This window comes from Diabrotica undecimpunctata, chromosome 4 (assembly GCF_040954645.1).
Source record: "Diabrotica undecimpunctata isolate CICGRU chromosome 4, icDiaUnde3, whole genome shotgun sequence".
Classification (NCBI taxonomy): Eukaryota; Metazoa; Arthropoda; class Insecta; order Coleoptera; family Chrysomelidae; genus Diabrotica; species Diabrotica undecimpunctata.
In genome coordinates, this window is record NC_092806.1 from 80043089 (window position 1) to 80068053 (window position 24965).

Genomic DNA, 24965 nt, shown 5'->3' on the forward strand with positions numbered 1-24965 from the left:
TCAGAGAAATTACACAGAATGATCACGGTGATATTTAACGAATATATTAATGGACATCCAACACCAGATGAATGGAAAACAGCATATATGACCCCAATATATAAAAAAGGTGACAGGAGAAATTGTAAAAACTATAGAGGGATATCGGTCACAAGTTCAATGAGTCGACTATACGGTCGAATACTACGGGACCTGATAGAGGAAGATTATCAATCGTCTGAAGACGAAGAACAAGGAGGATTTAGAGCAGGTCGTTTATGTACAGATAACATCTTCTGTCTTAAACAAATTATAGAAAAGAAAATTGTGACAAATAGAGAGTTACATATGACTTTTGTAGATCTTGAGAAGGCATATGACACAGTCTCGCTAAATAAACTATGGGAAGTCCTGGGCACATCAAACATACATCAAACATTGGTTAGTGCTCTCAAAGATCTATATTATGGTTCAAACTCCCAAATGAAATTCGGAAACCTCTTAGCTGAAAAATTTGCAGTTACTAAGGGTCTCAGACAAGGATGTTGTATCTCTCCGACTCTATTTAAGATTTATATCTCTGCAGCTCTGAAACAATGGAAAAGGAAAGTCAAAGGAATGGGTATAAAATTGAACGATCAGGATTACATATATACTTTACAGTTTGCAGATGATCAGGTGGTGATCTCAAATGACAAAGATGACATGGAATACATGCTTAGAAAACTAATTGAAGAATACCAGAAATGGGGATTAAATATCAATTTAGAAAAGACAAAATACCTCTCAATTGGAGCTGAAGCAGAACAACTCGATATCGATGACAATCAAAAAATAAATCCATGCAACGAATATAAATACCTGGGCGTCATCTTCGACCGTAGTGGAAAAGACGAACGAGAAATAGAACATCGAATTGTACAAGCACGAAGAGCTATAGCATGTTTGAACGGAATTCTATGGAGTAAAGAAATATCAAAGAAAAGAAAATGGAACATCTATGAGACAATGGTTAAAACTAGCCTACTTTATGGAGCTGAGACATGGAGAATAACCGAAAAATATAAGAAAAAGGTCGAAGCCACGGAAATGGATGCCATCAGAAGATCGATGAGAATATCAAGAGCCGACAGAATACGGAATGAAGTGATAAAACAACAAATGGGTATAGAGGGCACTATAGTTGAGGATATTGAGAGAAAACAGCTCATATGGTATGGGCATGTGAGCCGAATGGGGGACGAAAGATTGCCTAAAAAAACGATGATGTGGCAACCCCCAGAGAAGAGGAAACGAGGAAGACCACCACAGAGCTGGAACCTGGGAGTTAGGAAAGCGATTAGCGCTCGAAATCTGAACGAAAACCTAACTCAAGACAGAATACAGTGGCGTTTGGGAGTCGGACAACGTCGTAAGACGTTATAAAAAACCGAATATATATATATATATATATATATATATATATATATATATATATATATATATATATATATATATATATATATATATAAATTAAAAAAAATTGTTTTTGTACGCTTAAAAAAATATTTTAGTTAAAAATGTAATGTCGTTAAATAGAGAATTAAATTCTCGTTTAAATGTGTCGCATTATACCGATTTCTATTTAAAAAAATTAATGATTACATCACTACACCTACACCGGTGACATCATCCCTACTCCATGTACGTTATAACATGGGTATTTTATAACAAACATCGACCTGCTTCGGGATTTCCCTCAAAACTCGACGGTTCTCGAAATAATGATAATATTCTATAATTTAGCTGTTCACTGTATATTAATTAATGAATAGTCTAGTTTGTTTAAACAATTCGTGAAAAAATAATTTTCTTCCAAAAATCTTTTTTTTTTTAATACTAGTATCATTAATAATCATTGAAAAAATCGCGTTTTTTTCATTAAATTGTTAATAATTAAAAACGGCTCTAAATTCAAGGCAGGAAACAAGTAGGTTTTCTTTCTAGAGGTCTACAATAACTAAAAAGTTGTCAGCGACCTGGATTATTGAGTGTCGCGAACATGGTCTATTTTTTGCTTATTTCCCTGGAGTATATATTTGATTAACATCTGTGTAATTTCTCTGTCGCTTCCTCGCTGGTTGTGCATATTGCTATGATAGCAGTATTAAAGGTAAATGTTGCAATTGTATTATTTTCTAGGACAATAATATAACACGTATACAAAAGGTAAAGACACTTCTTTGTGGCAGCCCTGCTATAATTTCTTTCAGTTCCGTGTATGTATCTTCCTGTTTAATTCTGAAATATCTTTCCAAGATGCAGGATTCAATTATTTGAGAGTATCGTTTTGGTAAATATAGTCTTAGTTTATAGTTATGGCGTCTTTGCCATACTTTATTATATACCTGAGTCACATCCTAAATTGTCCATCATATTATTCTTCATGATCCATATTTCACATATATTTCTATACATCAAATTTCTATATATTTTTTAATTTTGTCGTGGAAATACCAAATTATATTGTCGAAATAAAATAGGGTAATCAAATTACATTTCTGAGAAAGGCTGATCCATTTCCTGCTATTCTCTTTGCTGTTTCTATTGTTGACAAACAAATTTGTCCCATTTGCATTTGTTGAAATGAAAAACTCCAGAAAGTAATAGAATTATAATTTTTTAGGAAAGCCAATCTTGATTATGTGGATGAAATTTCGAACACGGCACTTGAAAGTGAAGTTCATCCTTCAACGAGTACGTATGTGTAAGAACTTTTTGATATGTTGTTTATTAAATATTTCTTAACGAAATTACAAAAAGTTCTATCTTGTTTGAATTTTTCCGTAAGCAAAAAACCATTGACTCTCTTAATAACAAAATTGCTTTTTTGTAGACATGGCCAAGTGGATTCTGGAATTCGAACAGAAGTCGTTTCTAAAGAGTTTCAGATTCTTGAAAAATCAGGGCAAATGGAAACTTTGTAAGTAAAATATATTTTCGGCAGAGTTGGAGCATAAACATTTTATTTTTAGGTCATCTTCTAAAATTTGTGGAAGAAGAATTATAGACGTCTATCATTTTTCCAAAGCTCTGCTAAGTTTTACACACTGTGGACTATTTTCTTGTGATGGTAGCACAGTAGAGCTGTTAAAAGAAACCAGAAAGGGATTGGAATCAACTTTTTTATTTCAATGTAATATCTGCAAATCGACTGTGGAAGTTTCAACGGATGATCCACATGCGCAACAGATTCCAATCAATACTGCTGCTGTAACTGGAGTGATATCGGTTGGGTTAGGATATTCCAGTTTAAAAGAATGGTGTTCGACCCTTAATATGTCAGTGATGTTAGAGAGCATCTACAAAAAAACAGAAGAGAAGCTCATGGACAGTTTCTATAATATAGCCATGGAGTTGATGTTAGCTGCTGGAAAAGAGGAAGAAAGTGGGGGTGAAGGGGGTGAAGTTGATCCAGAAGACAACAAAGCTGTTATTAGTGTAATAGCTGATGGTGCATGGGCAAGAAGATCAAATAAATCTGTATTTTCGGCCAATTCGGGTGTGGCTTGTATTATCGGAAAAAGAACTGGTAAGCTATTGTACTTAGGTGTAAAAAACAAGTATTGTTGTGTGTGTGCGTCAAAAAATCCTATTACTCCACACGTATGTTACAAAAATTATAACAGTATTTCGACTGCGATGGAAAGTGCAATTGTTGTAGAAGGTTTTGTAGAAGAACAGAGCATACAAATGCATAACTTAAAATATAAATATTTTATTGCTGATGGTGACAGCAGTACATACAAAAAAATATGTGAAGCCAAGCCGTACGGCAATAACTTTTTTATTGAGAAAATCGAGTGCAAAAACCATGTGTTACGCAATTTTGTCAATCGATTAAGAGAACAGTCTTCAAAAAAACACAGTTCTGCGGGAAAAGCTATTCCTTTACTATTAAGATCTGTACTGAAAAGTAATATACAACGCCTACGAACGGCAATTGACTGTGCTGTCAAATATCACCGGGAAAACAATTCCAGTGACAATCTAAAAATTCTTCGTTTACAACAAGATATGAAAACACTGCGTATTACGTGTTCGGTGATCAAAAAAATTGTGCCCCTTATTTTTGTAAAAAACAAAATTTGGACCAGGAAATTAATTACATTCCTGAAATGCAAGAGTGTGGTTTGTTGTCCGATATTATATCATTCAACAATAGGCTTAAATATCAGCAACAAGTTTGATAAAAAGTGCCACCAATAATAACGCCGAAACCTTCAATTCTATTATAACAAAATTTGTTGGAGGTAAACGTGTAAATCACACCAAGAGAGGTGGCTATCGGTTAAGATGTTTGGCGGCAGCAGCCGCAGTAAAAGCAACTGGTTATTATAAAAATTTATTTGCTCAAAAAAAATTTAAAAATGGGTCCAACAAACAAAAAGACAAAAAAATATATTAAAAAACAAAGTAATAATCAGTCTGATAAAGACTATGACCTAAATGCAGAAGAGTTAGTTCAGTTGTCAGATGAAGACTTCGAAGCAAAAAAACTGAAATTTAAAAAAAAAAATTACAAAAAAATATCTCAGAAAGAACAGAGATTTTTAATAATACAACGACTCAAAATAACAGTGCTGCATGGTTTATTGAACGTCAACAACGATTAACGTCCAGCAATTTCGGAAAAATATGTAAATTTCGAGACAAAACAGACAGAACTAAAAGAGTGGAAGCAATATTGAATCCAACGTTTTGTGGAAATAGATTTACGGAATACGGAATTGCGAACGAACCTAAAGCAAAAGAAATATTAGAAACAATTTTAAATATAAATATTGAACTATCAGGCCTTTTCATACATAATGAATATTCCTTTCTTGCAGCTAGTCCTGATGGTTTAATAGGTGACTCAGGCGTAGTCGAAATCAAATGTCCATATAAAGCAAGAGAACTTACGCCTGAAGAAGCTATTGAACAAAAAAAACTTCAATTTTGCCAACTAATTGATAGTCAATTGCATTTGAAACCAACTGATTCCTATTACTATCAAGTGCAAGGACAGTTATTTATATCTAATAGAGAATACTGTTACTTTGCAATATGGACCCCAAAAGGTATTTTATTCGAAAAGATCTATAAAGATGTAAAACTGTGGGAAAATATGCTACCAAACTTGCAAAATTTTTATTATAATTTTTATCTGAAACAGCTTCTAAAGAAGCATTACACATAATTCTATTATGTGAATTTGATAGTAATATGCGTGATTTCTCTTTAAAATATATATATTATCTTTCACTTCCATATACTTTAGTATTTTCTTCTCTATTGCATCTTTAGGCCATAAATCTTTGCTGAAATTGGTCATTTAATTTGGACAATAATATTACCTATGAGTCGATCAGGTGTTGCAGCTAAAAAACGATATTCCTGATGAACAAACATTTCTGATGGGCAAATATCTAAAGCAAGCATTTCGTTTAATTCTTGTCCTGCAATGGATTGTTTTTCTATTCTATAGGCTGTGAAATTATTTTCTTTATAAGCATTTGAAATAATGTCTTTGGCAACCTAATAGACGTAAATCCTTTCATTTTAATTTCATAAATGTTTTTATTCACCACATATCAAAATTTTTCATTTCAGAATATTTATCATCAAACTGTAATCTACGTTCAAAGCCAATCAGTAAAAAAAGTAACAAAAAAAACAAACAAAAGAAAATATAAGACAAAAAAAAACGAATTCAGCTATACTGTGACCTCAAAATATCTTGTTATACATTATTTTGTAATAAAATTTTATAAAAGTTTGTCTTCGATTTGATTGTTATGATTTACAGGACGATTATTTGTTACCTGTTTGTACCTTTGCTAAGTTGTGAATTAATTATTCAATAAATAATATTACTCTGGTATACTCGTATTATTCTAATTACCCCATTACCGCACTGAATATAAGACCACCCGCTCGCTTTATTGTATAGACCCAAGACTTTTCACCACAGGGGGTGGGTGTCCCGGTTGTAAGTAGGTATAAAGCTCAACTCTAGTACAAGATGACGTTTAGAATATTCTTCATGAATGGATTTTGTTTTCGTAAAGAAAGATATTTTTGAAATATAGATTCCACTGGATTTAACCGTTAGGATTTTCGAGGATAAGCCTTAAGGGCATCGTAGATATTACAGTTGAGTTTCCTCGAACTGTAACTATGGCGGCTGGGAGAGACCCTTCGGCCGGGTTCAAGAGAGAAATACAGGTTCCAATTTCCTTAAATACTAATTCCAGTGTATCACAATTAGGTATCTAAATTTTTACAAATTTTAAGTAAGCCATGACAGAATTGTCTAAAACAGACATTTCTCCATTACTGATTATTAATCCGGTGATTAATGTAACAATGTAACAAATAAAAAAGAAAAATAATTTATTAATAAATTTTACAACACAAAACACAACATTTATGGAGAAATTAAAAACCACTTTTAATAAAATATTTTTAATATTTAATTACATAAGGTATTCAAAATGATCTCCTGAAACATTTATGCACGCCTGAAAACGGTCATTGGTAAGAGTCACTTACATTACGAAGCATTTGTAAACTAACACTTCGAAATAAGTTTCCCATTCTGTCTTTCATCTCATCTCTTGTTGTTGGAGGTATTTTATAAACTTCATTCTTAACGTAACCCCAAAAAATAAGTCCATATCAGGAAACTGATTGTCAAGTTCACCTTGAATCAATGCATAATAGTGAACAGGAGCACCGTCATGCAAAAACCACATTTGTTCAAACGAAGTGGAACGTCTTCCAATAATATGGGCAATTAATTTACTAAAAAAACTAAATATATCTCACCATTTAGATTTTCTTCAAAAAAATATGGTCTCACGACATGGTTACCAACAATACCTCCTCACACGTTCAGCGACCATCTACTTTGACTGTGTCTATCTATGTGGTATCGGTTAATTGTGGCATAATAATGAAAGTTATGCTTATTAACAGAACCGTATTTATGAAACGTAGATTCATCTCCATATAGTACATTATCGATGAAAGCTACCTGTTGATTCATTCTAAGGTCCATTCACTAAATACGATTCTGTGTTCAAAATCTTCTTGAATTAATTCTTGGTGCAATTGATTACGATAAGGGTACATTCTGTTTTTTGCACAGAGTAGTAAGTTAGTTCATTTTCTTTGGAAATATGTACTCTGTATACTTGTATGTGGATTTTTAAGTAACTGCCAGCAACACATTTATTTAATTTTTCGTTCTCAGAGTAGTACTTTTTGTTCGTTCGTGTTTTTTATAAATAACTGAACCGTTGCGTTTAAACCTATCCCTCAATCTTTTAAATCTTGCTGTTTTAGGCTGTCATCTATCAGGAAACCATTCATGATAAATTCCTACTTATAATAACGCATGTTTAGCATTCCTCCAATATCCAGATCATATCTACAATTTCCTTAACAGTAAAATTCATTTCAACTATTTTAGTAAGTTTATACACAAACAATTATGGTGAACTGTCAGTTCTAGACAATTCATGACTTACTTAAAATTTGTAAAAATTTAGACACCTAATTAATAATTTGCTTTTAAAAATAAAAATATCTCAAAACTAATAAATTTATTCGTAGGGAATATTAAATAAAATTGAAGTATGTGTAATGGTACTTTTCGATAGTCACATAGAATACAGGGTGTTCTATATAAAATTACTGAGAACATAATGTACTTGCGTTTTGACTCACCCTGTATTCGATATAAAGAAATTCAGCAATATCAATCATTTTTAAAAATTTTGACAATTAATAAAAAAATAGAACATGGTTATTGTGTTTCTTTGTAATTATACAGTTATACTTGTTACGATTTTCATAGAAAAGTGGTTATAACTTTGTAAATATTCTGTACAACAGAACAAAACTTTATATGGTTGTGATAAGGAAGTGAAGATTTTGAATATAAAATTAAATATAGGGTGTTGCCTAAAATTTCTGTTATTAACTTTTATTGCTATCTATTATTACAGTGGATCTACTGAACTTTAATCACCCTGTAAATATCCTATATAACATATACAATCTAACAACATACAATAATAGAAAATTGAAATTTCCTGTTTTAATAACATTATTAAAGTTGATACATTCTTCTGTTTCCAGAGAACATTAAGTAGATATTTTGATATGACTCATGCAACTGCCCAATTAGCTCCTACATTTATAAGCAAAGTTAATACCGCTGTACAGCTATTGCTAATTGGATCAACATTAGCTGCTCCAGTGTTTAATTATGTTGGACATCCTGCTTTGGAGGCATTATGGTAATTATATATATATATATATATATATATATATATATATATATATATATACATCCCGCCATCATTTTGAACTCTTTTCACGTTGCAGTAGTATGCTATCATATTCAAATTATAAGTCGTGTATATTCGTTGAGTGTATCTTTTTAGGCTTGACACCGTTGTCAGTTTTTTAATATTTCGATTTTTTTATATATTTAATTTTTTACACTTACCAGACAGTTTAACCTCTATAGGTAAAATCATTGTTTCTTGCGTCAATACAGTATCACTAGATGTTGCCAAAATATATATATATATATATATATATATATATATATATATATATATATTTATTTAAAACACAGTATGTACATAAATATCGATCGGTTTGGGTAGGGTTCAAAGACCGACATACAAACTTACTGACCAGTTTAGGGTTCTCGGATTTAATAGGTATATTATAGTTTAGTTGCATATTTAATTTAGCAGGTAATTTTTCCCAGATAATTTTGAAAAATCATAAGTGAACGATCGAAACGAATTTTTGCGCTGCCAGCAACAGGTAAGTAATACTTGTATTATTATGGTAAAATTCATTTTGATTTACTTTAGTATGTCTTTATTACTGTAATATTTCTACTTAGCAAAATTTTAAATAACTGTTTAAACTAAATATATATTTGTATACCTAATCGTAAGGTTTTTTCGAAAGACACTTCCCTAGTTTAAAAATTAACTTTTTTTGCAAAATCTGTTTTAAAAATACTATGTTAAAAATATTGCAAAACATGCACAACCATAGGAGAATGAATTTATGCTTTGCTTTCTTCGTCTAGCCATTCACGCCCACATCTGAACATAAGCCTCTTCAAGTCTTCCTTTCCATTGTTTTTTATTGTACGCTACTTGTAGCCAATTTTTCCCGGCAGTCCTTTTCAGATCATTTGTCCATCTCATAGGAGGTCTGCCTCTGGGTCTTTTGTGTTGGTATGGTCTCCAGGTTAAAATTGATCTGTGCCATTTGTTTAGATCGCTCCTAGCTACATGTCCAGCGTATTCCCATTTCAACTTTAATGATTTTTGCACCACATCGGTGACTTTGGTTTTCTGTCTTATCCATGTGTTTGCTTTGCTTTGCTTTAGGAAATGGAAAACATGTGAGTAACGATCGACTCTTCATAAAAGAAGAGAGTCCACCTCCAAGCCTTATAAATGGAATGGAATTTCTTTTGGAGGTAAATACTACAATTATACTCGTACAAGGTGTGTACGGGCATAATTAAAAATTTTAAAATATCTTTCATTCAACATTCCCTCAAATTCTAATATAATCGACTAATAGTACATTATAATTTTTTATTTTCAATTTATTGTACTGTCTGACACTACACAGAATTTTTTTTTTGTTCTAATGGAGTAATAAAACATACATTTATTTTAAATTTTAGATGATTTTTGCTAATTAACTTCTTACGAGAAGGGGTTCTGTGTGAGACATTTATTACACGAGTACTATAATGTCTCACTAGTCCAAAGGATATCAAATTTTATTTAATTTTGTTGAAATATTTAACACATTTTGCCTGTTAAACTACAATGATAATTCCTCATAACGATTTAAATTATTTGCTTGTTGAAAAAAAAAACAAATTTACATTTGTAATTTGAGAAATTAATTTTATACTTATTGCCGTTTTCACTTACAAACAAGAAGTCGTTATCACAATGACATGGTCAATGGTTAAATGAATTTTATAATTATAAGTTTTCTACTCTGTCTATTCTGACTTTTTCTATAACTTATTAGCAGCAAAGACAATTTAATACAGTTTTGATACCTATTTATGTTTTCAAAATTTGTGTGGTTTGTAAGGCCATCCTTTCTGGGTATCACACACAAATATTTTGAACTATTTTGTTGAGTAGCTTTGCTTTCATTTTAAATTTCACTTAGGTAATTATAATTGTTTAGTTTCACTTAAATAAAATTACTTGCATTTGCCAAAATTCTATTTAATATTTTACATTCCGGACTTTTATAATATAATTTTTAGTTTGGTACCTATTGATTGGAATTTTGTTTAAATTGTTTTTTTGTACTTATTGCCCTTTTTAAATTGATAACATTTAAAATAGTTTTTTCTGTTATTTTTGTATAGATATTGTTTCTACACCAAATAAAACCAAAATTTTTTGACCTGATTCAATAATAACTTCAGGATATGCTTTTACATTTGTCATTTATGTTATACACATTTTAGTATAGTCCTTAGTAATAAATAATACATTTTTAATTCTTTTATATTCAACTTTTTGTAGTTGTACAGTTTTAATTCCATTAATTATTGTTACGTAAACATGCCAATTAATAATAAGAAATTGCGGAAAGGACAATTACAAATTCATAGCCGAAAAGGTGTTTTAAAAAAAATTTTCGCAATAAAATTTATTTTAATTTTATTTTAACTTTCTCTGTGAACGATTTCCGTAGTGCAAATCGAAAAGTCAGTATTTTTTATGTAATAATGTATTTATAATTACAAACCAACTGTGGCTAATCCCATATAAACATAACACTTAATTTAAACATGCCACAAGACAATAGTTTCAGAACCTTATTAAAATTTATTTGTTTGGAACGTACAATTTCAAAATACAGTAACAACTAAAAGCTGTTAATATAATTTAACAAATATGTATAGTCTTTCTATACATCGTCATCATATTGGATAATTCAGGGTCGTAACTTTTTCGCCTTTAGAAAAGCATATCCTTACAGTCCATGTTGTGAGGCCGCTCCCGTATGAAAAAATTTCTGATTTGGTTTCTTTGCTGATTCCTGCTCAAAAATGTCCCCTTTAAACAAATCAGAACGGCGCCAAAAGCTTATCTTTTTTGCTCCAGATATTTTTTTAGTTTTTTTAGGTCATTTTAAACACAAGAAGGTCTCTTTTAAAATCTGAATAATGCGAGAATACGCATTTTCGAGGCTTAAAAACTCGTATGTAAATTATTATTTTAAAAGACTACTTAAACGTCTAGTGGACGCGCATAATAAGTAATTAAAAAACAACGGTCTAAATTGAAATAAGCCCCGATTATTCGCCAGAATCATAAAACTGAATGTTTAAATTTCAATTTAGGCACTTGGCAACCTCAAAAATAATAATTTACATGAGTGTTTAAGCCTCGAAAATGCATATTTTCGCATTTTTCAGATTTTAAATAGCTTATAACTCGAAAACTGTCAACTTTTTAAGAAATTTTTAAAACTTTTAAAAATGACAAGAAATCTTTTTTATTTAAAATGACCCAAACATAAAAACATATTTTCCGGGGCAAAAAAGGTAATCTTTTGAATTTGTTTAAAAAAACTGTTTTAATTTCTGCCCAAAAAATTCTTCCGGTAGCCTTCTCATTTATTTAAAGGGGATATTTTTGAACAGGGATCAGCAAATAAACTGTGTGCGTCTTTCACAATAAATCGTTGGGTTTATTCTGTCTTCTTGTCTTCTGTCTTGTACTCTCTGATGAACTTTTACAATATTTAGTTAAGTAATACGAAATTACAATAAAAATATAATTTACATGTACATACCTTAACATAATATTATTTTAGGATTTATTCTACGATTCTGAAAAGGATCTTGCGTATTCGCCAAGTAATCAAAGTAGCGATAATTTAAAAGTAAGTCAGGTAAATATATAATTTTAACATAGTACTAACACTCTAAATTTTAGGGAAGTTATACTAAGTCACACAGAATAACTCACAAGGAAAGCCAAAGTATTAAGAAAGAACAAGTGTTTCAGGCAACATAGCTGTTGAAATTTTATGTTAACAGTCTTTAATGCAATATGATTTTTCAAGGTCCAAGGTCTAGAAGTTGATAAACAAAATCAAAACTTTCCCGATGAAATAGATGTAGACATACATGATATTAACAAAATAAGTTTCGATAATGTAAGTGTTAATAATCATAATCACATTCCGGTAGTTGAAGTTAATTGTGAAATTAATCAAATAGTAAAAATGGATACAAGTACAGCGCCATCTACTTCGACTGCATCAAAACAAACCAGATTAAAGAATTATTGTTATTTTTGTGAAAATCTTGTTTTAAATTTTAGTAGACATCTTGTAACTGCACACCCTTTGGAAATAGAAGTTCAAGAGATTTTGTCCAAACCGGCCAAAAGTAGAGAGAAAAGAATTAATTGGACTAATTAGAAAAAAAGGAAATTATTTAAATTCGCAGGTTCATTTTAAACCCATGAAAAAAACGAACATACCTTGCGATTAAGATAATTATATTCCATGTGAATTTTGTTTCGGGATTTACGTGTCTAGGAAGTTATGGCATCATAAAAAGGTATGTCAAAAAAGATTAAACAAAAGTAAGACAATAAAAAGTCAACTTTTATTTAAACTTGGAGTCGACAATGGACTACAATCAAAAGTGTTTCCAACTATGAGGTTAGATAATGTCTCAATGATAGCTAAAAAAGACACATTAATTTGTGCATTTTGCATTGTGTTTATGCTAATGTTGCCACTGCTGAAGTTGAAGCAAATTTCAAAACTATGATACAGCTTTTACAATCTAATTGGAAATTTGATATTTCAACAAAAGTATCAAATCATTTAATCATGCAAAAATGGAACAACATTACCGTTGTTCCGCTCCGCTCAAGTTATTAAAGGACTATCTTACTAAACAAGCAGAGATAACTACCAGAAAGTTAAAATCGGATTTAAACGACAAGGATTCGTACAAGATATTATTAGAAACAATTTTTTGTAGACTTATACTACTTAATAGGAAAAGACCTGGAGAGTTACAACGATTATTTTTAGATACTTACCTTAACTCGGAAAAAGACAAACAACAAAACTACGAGAAATTTTCGGAGGCTTTACTATCTTCTGAAAAATTACTGATGAAAAGCTTTGAACGAATTGTAATTAGAGGGAAACAAGATCGTGGCGTCCCTGTCTTAATAATCCCAGATGTGCAGGAACATATTAAAATTATTCTCGATGCTAGAAATAATTTTATTAATCAGCAGAACAGCTATTTTTTCGCCAGTGTCAAAAATAATGACAAACCAATTATTGGGTATAAAGTATTGTCAAATTATGCTTTTTCATGTAAAGCAGAAAATCCTAAGGCATTGACGTCAACAAGACTTAGAAAACACATGGCCACTTTAACGCAATTATTTGAGATGAAGGAAAGCGATTTAGAGCTGTCTACTTTTATGGGGCATACGTCAGAAGTTCATAAAAAATCTTACAGACTACCTGATGATGTTTATCAAACAGCAAAAATAACAAAAATTTTACTACTGATGGAGAAGGGCCAGGCAGTTAAATTTACATCTGAAAATACATCCGAAGAAGTGGATGAAGCAGAGGAATTGAGAGACCTTCATAGGTCACCTGAGCTTACACCTGAACCTATTACCAGTAAATTTGGCCGTGATAAAGAGAAAAGCTGCAAACCAATTCAGAGGGAACGTTGGACAGAATTGCAAAAACACACTGTAACAGAACAATTCCAGCTTCACATTACCAATAAAAAAGCACCGAAGGAAAATGAGTGTAAATAATTAACTCTTAGCCGGATAAGGTGTGCCCATCGGACACACTTATAGATATGTTACTGTATATTTCGAAAATCACAGTATATTATTACCTCAAAAATTAGGACTTTGTCTACTTTAAAGTAAACTTATTGAAGACAACAACTATTATTTTGAACTAACCAAAATAAACTATAAAAAAATAAAATTATTTTTACTAACGTAATCGAACAGTGTGTGTCCGCCGGACACAATTTGCTATTGGATGCAGTTACGCCACTGGTCATCAATATTTATCGACTATCGGTTACGTGAAGTACCAAACAAGCTCTGACTTGTCTGACTAGTCATTCAGTTGCATTTTTGCTAGCCTAGATTGCAGTTTACTTTGTTTGATATTTTTCATATTTTCGTAGTCCTGTAGTTTCGGGTAAGTTTTTCAATTTATTTTACTGGTATTTATTCTTTACGTAGAAATATCTTCACGTAGTTTTCACACATCTACTAAACTATATAATATCATCATCATCACTGGCTCGACAAACCTTTTTGGGTCTTGGCCTGTTCTAGGATTCTTCTCCATTCCGATCTGTTTCGTGCTTTTTTTCTCCAGTTTTTTATTTTTAAGGTTGTTATATCATTTTCTATTTGTTCTAAGTATCTCAGTTTCGGTCTTCCTCTTGTTCTTTTTCCTACTGGCATCTGTTTGAATATTTTGTTTGGTATTTCGCCTTCTTCCATTCTTTCTACATGTCCTATCCAACGCAGCCCCTCCTATTTTGATGAATGTTATAATATCCGGATCCTGGTATATTTTGTATAGTTCAGAGTTGTATCGTCTTCGCCATATTCCGTTTTCTTTTGTGCCCTTATATATGTGTCGCAAGATTTTTCTTTCGAAGGTGGCTAACAACGTTTCCTCTCTTTTAGTAAGTGTCCAGGTTTCTGAGCCATATGTGAGTACCGGTCTTATTAGGGTTTTATATATTTGGCATTTTGTCTTTCTTGCGACGTTATCTGATCTTAGGTGTCTAATTAAGCCATGGTAACATTTATTTGCAATAAATATTCGCCTCTTCACTTCCTCCGTAACGTTATTATCAGACGTGACTAGGGATCCCAAGTATATAAAGTTTTTTATCTCCTCTATGTTGTATTCTCCTATTGTTATATTTTGTGGCTGCCTTATTTCTGCGTTTTTTCTTACCTGCATATATTTTGTTTTGGTCTGATTGATTTTAAGACCACTATTTTGTGCAGCTCGTTCTATTTGGTTGTATGCCTCTATCATGTCTCTTCTTGATCTTGCGATTATGTCAACATCATCTGCAAATGCTAGTATTTGCACGCTTTTATTAATGATTGTTCCTCGTGTATTGACTGTTGTGTCCCTCAGTATTTTCTCGAGCACGATGTTGAACAAGATGCATGATAGAGCGTCTCCCTGGCGTAGTCCCTTTTTCACATCTATTGTTTCCGTTAATTCATTTTGTATCCGGATTCTACTTTCTACTTTTAGAGATTCTTTTATCAGTTCTATTAGTTGTGTTGGTATATTAAATTCTTTCATTGCTTTTATTAAGAATTCTCGGTTTATATTGTCGTATGCGCTTTCAAAGTCTATGAAGAGATGATGGGTGTCGATGTTATATTCACTTGTTTTTTCGAGGATCTGTCGCAGAACAAATATCTGGTCTATTGTTGACTTCTGTCTACAGAAGCCACTTTGGTATTTGCCAACTATTTTTTCAGCGTGTATATATATATATATATATATATATATATATATATATATATATATATATATATATTTAGTGATTCTACAGTATTCACTGCCTTCCCTCGCTCAACCGTTTCCCTCTCTCTCTGTTGTTCCATTCTCCATCGTTCAGTCCTCTCTTACTCTACTTCGTTCCTCCAGGATTTTCGGGGTCGTCCTCTTTTCCTCCTTCCTATGGGGCTCCATTCGGTTATTTTCTTTATCCATCTGCTGTCGCGGAATGCCTGCGAAGATGCTGCAGAGTAACAAGAATGGATAGGAGAAGTAATGACGAAATAAAGCAAAGAACATCAATAGAAACAGACATACTAACATATATAGAACAAAGAAGACTAAAGTGGTATGGACATGTAAGAAGAACTAGCGATAGCAGCAGATATATATATATATATATATATATATATATATATATATATATATAAAATAGTAAATATGACCAAAAGAAAGTTAACCGTAACGGAGCTTGTAGATATAATTGAGAACTTGTCTGATTTTGATGAAGACGAACACTATCTAGCGGATTTAGACGACGAGTCCGAATCAGATGATGATTATTTGTCGAAAGCTAGTGTAGAGAAGGATGAACAAATATCAGAGGAAAATCCATGTAAGTATTAAATAAAACGTAGATATCGACTAGAAAACTTTATAATAAAATTTGAGCTATTGAAGAACACATCAGAAACAGTCAACCAGAAATGTATGTTGCAAAAGATAAAACTGAGTGGTTATCACAACCTTTTCCGACTGGACGAACACGAATTCAGAATATGGTAAAAGGACCATTACACACAGTTCAACTTCCACCTGGAACACTCATTAAAGAACTAATAGATACATTTCGCTTATATTTGACTGAAAATATTGTGGATGACATTGTCCGTTACACCAATATAGAGGCTCATCCTGTATTGCAAAATAAACCATGGAAGTCCTGTGATAGAATTAAAATGTATGCTTTCTTTGGCCTCCTGTTCACCGCTGGATATCTAAAATCAAACTATGCAAGTTATAAAGCTTTGTGGAATTCAGTTTATAGACCACAGATTTTTCGAGTCATTATGGGTATAAATATGTTCAAAGAGCTTTTACGTTTTATTCATTTCGACAAGATCCGAGAGACGTAAAAAAGATAAACTGGCTGCTATACGGAATATATGGAATAAAATATTAGGAAATTTGAAAAAGCATTATTTGCCAGGATGAAATATAATAATCGACGAGCAGTTGATACCTTATCGTGGAAGATGTCCGTTCAAACAGTATATTCCCACAAAACCCGAAGTATGGGATGAAAATATGGTGGGCATGTGACTCAGAAACTTTTTATCCTCTAAATGCGATTCCATATCTCGGCAAAGAAGGTAACCAAGTAGCTACTGGTTTGGTACGTAAAGTAGTAGAATCACTAAGCGAACCTTATTACCAAACCAACAGGGACATAACATTATGGCTTATATTTCTAACATATATGGCTTATAATATGCTATCTAATGGTTTAACAATTGTTGGCACAGTTAGAAAAAATAAAAGGTTTATTCCTCCTGAATTTCAACCATGTAAGAACAAGGAGCAATAATTGTCTTCTACAATTGGATTCACAAAAAAGGCGACAATGGTATCATACGTGCCTAAGCCTAAGAAAAGTGTCATAGTGTTGTCAACAATGCAATACTCGAATGACACTGGAGAAGAGGTGAACCATAAACCAGAGATTATTCTCTACTATAATAAAACAAAAGATGGAGTTGACTTGCTTGACCAGATGGTGCATCAATATATGTGCAAACGTAGAACAAACCGTTGGACTTTTCCATTTTTTATGAACATGTTGGATGTATGCTGTCTAGCATCTTATGTTATCTGGACCAACCTGCATCCAAAATGGAACATAAAAAGACACGAAAAAAGATGTCTATTCATAATTGAAACAGCAGAACAATTTATAAAGCCCCATATTATCCGCAGATCAAACGTAGGACTGTCTAAATCAACCAGATCCCTTTTGGCGAACTTTGCAGGAGAAGCAACTGCCACAAATGCTGCATACATGGAGTTGACTTGCTTGACCAGATGGTGCATCAATATATGTGCAAACGTAGAACAAACCGTTGGACTTTTGCATATTTTATGAACATGTTGGATGTATGCTGTCTAGCATCTTATGTTATCTGGACCAACCTGCATCCAAAATGGAACATAAAAAGACACGAAAAAAGATGTCTATTCATAATTGAAACAGCAGAACAATTTATAAAGCCCCATATTATCCGCAGATCAAACGTAGGACTGTCTAAATCAACCAGATCCCTTTTGGCGAACTTTGCAGGAGAAGCAACTGCCACAAATGCTACAACTCAGTCAACAAAAAAGAAGATGTTACTTATGTCCATCAAAAGAATCAAGAACACGAAAACAAACGTATAATAGTCATATATATATTGTAGATACTTTAGAATTATTATAGGTTAAGATATGCAATGTTTTTTTAATTTTTATAAAGCAAGCACTCAATAATTATTACTTTATTAGTAAAAAATAAATATTCAAAAGATTTGATACACATTTAATTAATTATAACATGAAATGCCGTAATATTGTTGCCGTGTGTCCGTTGGACACACTCTGTCCTACTACGTTAGAAAAAATAAGTGTCCGGATAAGGGTTGATAAAAAAATATTCCGATCTACTGCACAATAAAGACTGGCAAAAGATTAAAGTCTTTATTCATAACGCATATTCAAAAAATAAGTGAATCGTCATTTTAAAATCTGAATATATTCAGTAGTTTTACTTTTGAGAAATACGAGAAAAACTTTTTAACACCTTAGTTGCGTTTAAATCTTTATAAACTTTTGTTTGTTTCAAAATTCATTGTAACACGTTCGTCTCCAATAAAATATGTTGATGTACACATGGTGCCGGTTAGTTTTTTAAAATGAATTAATTTTTGATTACATTATGTTTGTTTATGTAGAATATATTGTTTTTTGTTTCAAATTAAATTTAAAATATATTGTATGTAACTGTATGTATATTAAGTGCTACCAGTGCACTATCATGTTTATTTGTTTTCTATTAAAATAATAAAAAACTATATAAATGTATAATTTTTATTTATAATTATAAAATTTATGGAAATGTTGCCAAAGTTAAAAATACGTAAAGAAAAATAAAAAAATAATAAAAAACTTCCACTTTTATTTCATTTTTATTTTTTATTTATGATTTATTATAATGAATAACTGAAACTAATTTGCAGCACCTAGTTTTCCGTAGAACAGTTTTTGGAAAATTTTAAGGTAAATGGTGGACTGCCGGTTTTTAATAGGTAGATACTTGGGATTTGGTCCTTAAAGACTCTCAATGACCGAAAGTTTAAAATCGCAAAGGGAAATCTTCTTTTAATATCTACTGCTATATAGAAAATATGCATTCAGCAAGATGAGCTGAAAAATATGCACTTGTTTAACTTTTTCTACCACCTTAGACTCTTATATTCGCATGAATAGTAGCTCAGCATTTGTTCACGTAAGTTTGTACCACATTTATATTTATTATATTAAGCAATTAACTTTCTCAGATACCAATCCTCTTTTTGATCTAGTTCTAACCATCTGATAACCAAATTCCGAATATACATATCATGTATATGTCTTGTTTATCTCTGCACTTGGTCACACATATTCCTTCAGGACTATAAATACCGACCACTTCACGTTTTTTTAGTTTCCTTGACAAGTGGGGATTGTCTATTCGGTTATTTCTTAACATGAGCTATGAGCAATTGTCTAGTCAAGTCCAAGTCAATACTATTATAGAAGTTATCCGTACTTTTCCAGTAGTCATTCAGACGGTTTATCTTAATTGTCCCCATACAACGCAATCCTTGATTTTTCTAAACGACTTTGTGCTAGTACTTCGTCAGAATTAATTAGGGTCACTCATCGTCCTCGTCAGATGCTTTTAACAATGATTGTAATTCAGCAGTGGTCAATCTACGTTTATGTTCACATCTAGCTTTTTATATGTCGAAGGCACATTATTTACATCCATTTTTTTACAAATACTATAACTCACAATCACTTTTACAGAGGTAATTAACAATAAAAACGTACTACTAGACTCTATCAACTTACGACTTCCAATACTATAAGGGCACTTAAGGCAGAATACATTTTTAACTCAAAAATAGTTCCTGTATAAGTAAAATTGTTTTTTGATGGACTTCATGTGCACGCTAGACATATTGCAGTTTTGCCATCACATTCTTCACAGTATGTTTTAACTTTTTTAACTTTTCTATCGGCCTTTCTACTAGTCATGCTTCTTCTTAAAATTTTGTAACATCTTTACACTTTCTTCTCTTTTTATTATCTACATAGCTTTGCCTGAAATGGTATTTTTTGGGTGTAACTGGTCGTGAGGGTTCCAACATTTCTTTATTTGCAAATGTCTTCGCGAGCTCCAGTCTGAACTCAAGGATGGGTTGTCGCTTTTTTCACGGTTTCTATTATTTAGCAACTACGCATTGACTACTGCGGTATTAAATATTAATTCCACTGCCACTTTCCGGTACCACTTCAGAATTTTGCGTATTGGGCTTTGGTAAGAAGCCATTTGATCACTAAAATCAACACTCTTTTTCATTAAGTTATAATCGAGAATAGCTCGTGGTTTTAGCACTTGTGTATAATTTTTCTTTTCTCTTGATTAAACCAAGATACAACTATTATGTTTAAATGTTGTAAGGATTAAAACTGGTCATTTGTCGACCCATTTTATCAATTATAAAATCAATAATAGGGTGAAGTTTCATCGTAAGTAACCGGTTGCAACTTTTTTAATCGAGATTTTGGTTTTACATGTTTTTATAGTAGAACATCTGCACATGATTTCGTTTCTTGAAACATGATTTCAATTCATCGACCAATATTCTAAAAAAGGTGTTTTTACGTCGTCCGGAATATTATAAACTGGTTCTCTTTCACAAAGCATTGGAAATATGTTTTACATTCTATATTTAGAAAAATCTTTTACTGCAACTCTTGTTTGATCTCTAAACTAAATTAATACACAAAACAAATAATCAATTTTTTATAGAAATGCAGATCCCTGTTGGATTTTTATCAGTGCAGCATGAGTCACTGGTGTCTCGTATATCCGGACCTCTTATCGCATTACAAACATAATTCTCAATTAGCAGTGCGGTACCAGATATATTTAGGTCCTATAATCTTGAAGTCGTAATAAGACCATAAGACCGACCGTATGTAATAAATAAATAAAGTGCTTTCAGTGTTTTAGTGCTTGATTATTATTATCTGGTTGGTATTCTTTAAAAATAAGATAAGTACTCTGCAAATGTTGACATTTTTTCCTGGTCTGATCTTACTCAACTAACATCATCTTTCTTAATTGGTGGGTTGTGTTCTTCAGATCTCTTTAAGTGTTTTTGTTGCTATCCATACTGAATAATCTTTAGACAATGTACTAATGTAGTGTTCAAATGTGGCATTGTGTGCTTCATGTAGCGCTGATCTTAATTGTCTGATTAGTCGATTATGTTTGTGTTTGTCATTAAGATTTCGGCTTCTTTGCCATCTAACCCTTGCTCTTTGTTTTTCGACTATTAGTTGTATAATATAATTCGGAGTGTTATTTGTGTTTTCTTGCTTTGGAAGTGTTGATCGTGTAGCACCATATTAAATAGTAGAAGATGAAAACGGCACCATATTCATCCACAAAAAAAGGAAACGCGCTAAAGATATCTGGAACAACTGTTTTATGCTATAAGAGATGAAAAGAGCCGGAAATTTCCAAAACAGGTGAACAAGGCACCATAGAGGGGAAGTAGAATTAGCTGTGAAACGGCTTGAATGGGGAAAAGAAGTAAGCTTAGACCAAATATCAGCAGGAATTATTCAACCAATTGTGGAAAAAAATTAAATGAATAACAATATTCAAAACATTTACAGAAAAGGCGGTGACCCGCAAAAATTTTAAGAACTTCTTTAATAGTCTCTAGTCAACGATTTCCTAATCATGTTAAAAAAAATACACCAAATGCACTGTATATACTAACCCAAGTCTTCAACATACTTTGCAGTTATGTATTACGATCAACTTAAAGGTTATGTACGACTCCCTTTGTAAAGGTACACAGGTGTGAACCCGTGCGGAAAAAAGTTTTGTCATACTGTTACATTATATTACGTTTTACCGTTGAATATTTTATGGTCCCCTTTGGGTTATAAAATGAATGATCGACTTTTTCCCGCAAAGATGCAAGCCTATGTAGCTTTACAAAGAGAGTCGTTTTCTGGGTATTAAAGAACCGTCTATGGCCATCACATAATTTTACGCCAATATTTCACGTTCTACGACGCATTCCACGTTTTAAACACTGTCTTGTTTAGTTTTTTCTGCCATTCTATTTGTTAAATCCTATCCCATTCACGTCAAAGCGTCAAGGAGCAGTAAATGTGTGCAGTGAACGGGAGGCATATGTCTAACAGTGAACGTTGGAGCTTTTTCGCGTTTATCATGTATAGAGTAGTTAACTAAAAGTGGACGTATGCATAGACATGTATGACGTAATCGTATGTTATTTGTTAAATGCTGTTCCGTAATATGCCACACACCTCTGTGCGTTAATACTGCGCGTTAATCTCATTGTATTCTATTAGTTAAACTCTATCATTTGAGGTACTGAACATCACGATTGAACTAATAGGACCGCAGACACATAACTAAGGCCTTTTTGACAGGTATTTTATTTTTCTATCTCATTGTATTCGATTGGTTAAATCCTATTATTTGAGTTACTGTACGTCACGATTAGACTTATAGAAACGAAGATATATAACTAAGGCCTTTTTGACTGGTACTGTATTTGATTTTACTGTCTTATTGTATTTAATTGGTCAAATCCTATCATTTAGGACGCTGTACGTCACGATTGGACCAATTGGAGCAAAGATACAATAGGTAGTTGCAATATATTATGATAACCCGTTACTTTTAACCGAATATGATGCCAGAATGATTTATGGGTGAACAAAATATATATATTCTTAAATTTACTATTTCGTTGTGGGTAATATTATATTCAACAGCGATGCCAAATTTCTGATGCTAAAATGATTGATAATGAAAGTGGGATATACATTTTCATGTATATAATGGCAGCGAGTAAACGGTAAAACCCTGAACTAAATATATATAATATTTTCACTGTATCATCATTTTAGACTCGAACATTTTCTGGAATAAACTTATATAACTCAGTAAGGGATAAAAAGAGAAAGCGGATATTTTAAAATACCAATACGGTATCAAAACTCTAATCAATGAGATGGTTAAAATTCTTGTAACAAGTACAGGAAAAAAGTTATTAAGGTCTTGTAAAGTAGCGTCGATATACAGATGCTACTTTGCAAAACGATGCTAAATTGATGGTAAAAGCATAATGTATCGATGCGAAAATGATAGTAGGATGTATATATATATATATATATATATATATATATATATATATATATATATATATATATATATATATATATATATAACTGTTTTGGATGGGTTGGAGTCAATAAAAGGGCTCCAACTCGTCCAAAATAGTTATATATTTTTTCCAAACGAGTCACAAGTACTTCCTTTTTTTTCTTATATATATATATATATATATATATATATATATATATATATATATATATATATATATATATATATATATATATATATATATATATATATATAATTTATATGTATATATAGTGAAACTTCTCCATGGACGGAGGATTTATTGTCTGTTGTGTAGAGTTATCGCTTAATCAATTGAAATAAAAAAGGGTTCGATTTGCTTGATCTTTAGATTTTCGTACATATTTGCATATATAAGCATGTATACAAATAAAATACTAATGTTAAAAAGGTATTTATGTCTTAAACCTAGAGCTAAGATTAATATGAAACTCATCAGTCTTCCGGGTTGAACCGCGTTGATTTTCATTGCGCCGAGCTTTCGACATCCTATCTGATGTCTTCTTCAGGCCTTCCGAGGTCTCAGTCTCCTGAGCCCCTAGACACTACTACACTGATCAATATTCACTTCACTACTACGACTGGGAACAGGGGACGGTTCATTTATACCGTCGATGGTGACGTGGCCTGGTTGGAGGTTGGCGTGTGGGTTAGGGTGGGGATTGGCGCGGGAGTTAGTGCGAACATTTCCGACAGTGGGATTTTGATTCCAGGATGGAGGGGACGATATTTTCTTTATGAGAGGTCTCCATGTAGAAGGTAACCCTATGGCGTCATCTCTTTTATTAAGACAATTGGGCCTTTTTTCTATCTCTATGACTTCTCAGATAATTCTTGGTTGGTAGAAGCGGATGGGGGCTGTGTTTCTGGAGTTTTTAAAATCAATTTTGTGACCTGTATGAAGATGGTATTTACCTAGAGCTGAAATTGAATCGGAATTGCGAACAGAAATTGAATGTTCATAAATCCTATTTTGGATTCTACGATTTGTTTGGCCTGTATAGGATATAACAGCCTGCACAAGGAATTTCATAAACTCCGTGTTGTTCATTTGGATTGTTGTCTTTGATTGATCGAACAAGAGATGAAAGTTTTTGTTATGAAGTAAATATTGTTTTTATTCCTCTTGATTTAAGAATTTTGTCGATTTTGTCAGTGACACCATAGATGTAAGCAAGAAAAGATTTCATATGATAGGGGTCCGAGTCTTTGGATTGAGATCGAGTGGGAGATTGATGTCTGTGGATGCTCCTATTGATGTGATTTTCGCGGTAACCGTTTTGGATGAGGGATTTTTTTACACAGCTCAGCTCAGCACAACAAGAGAGCTCACCGGGTCTACTTGCATCATCGCAAAGGCGTATTGATCTGGAGACAAGGGTATTAATGACTGAATTGATTTGTGAAGGTGGATGGTGAGAGTTGGCACGCAAGTAACGATTGGTATGTGTGGGTTTTCGATAAACAGAGTAATGAAAACCTTGGGATTGGTTTTTCTTTATGATAACATCGAGAAACGGTAGGGATGAATCAGTTTCCATCTCCATCATGAACTGGATACTAGGATGTATACCATTCAGATGCGTTTGAAAAGACACCAAATCAACCTTGTCATGGGGCCAAATGACCAATGTATCGTCAACATATCGTAGCCAACAGGTGGGTTTGAGCATTGATGTGGATAGTGCTCTGGTCTCGAAGTCTTCCATAAAGATATTAGCAATTACTGGAGATAGACGGGAGCCCATTGGGTCATCATTTA

The 24965-nt window shown here is 32.3% G+C and overlaps 1 protein-coding gene across 11 annotated transcripts in view; it reads left to right on the forward strand.

Moving 5' to 3' along the window:
- The window catches only part of CLS (cardiolipin synthase), a 332416-nt gene that overhangs the window by 112270 nt on the left and 195181 nt on the right, over nt 1-24965 (forward strand). For 5 of the 11 annotated variants that reach the window (XM_072529827.1, XM_072529831.1, XM_072529829.1 and 2 more), the window contains exon 4: nt 8149-8309. The exons of 1 other annotated variant lie outside the window; for it this stretch is intronic. In XM_072529827.1, the coding sequence (XP_072385928.1) occupies nt 8149-8309 (161 nt within the window). Of the gene's footprint in view, nt 1-2644; nt 2726-2854; nt 2942-2993; nt 5780-8148; nt 8310-8791; nt 8835-9431; nt 9466-11907; nt 11983-24965 lie in introns of those variants that run through there. 5 more of the 11 variants (XM_072529822.1, XM_072529824.1, XM_072529826.1 and 2 more) reach the window with 5 other exon arrangements.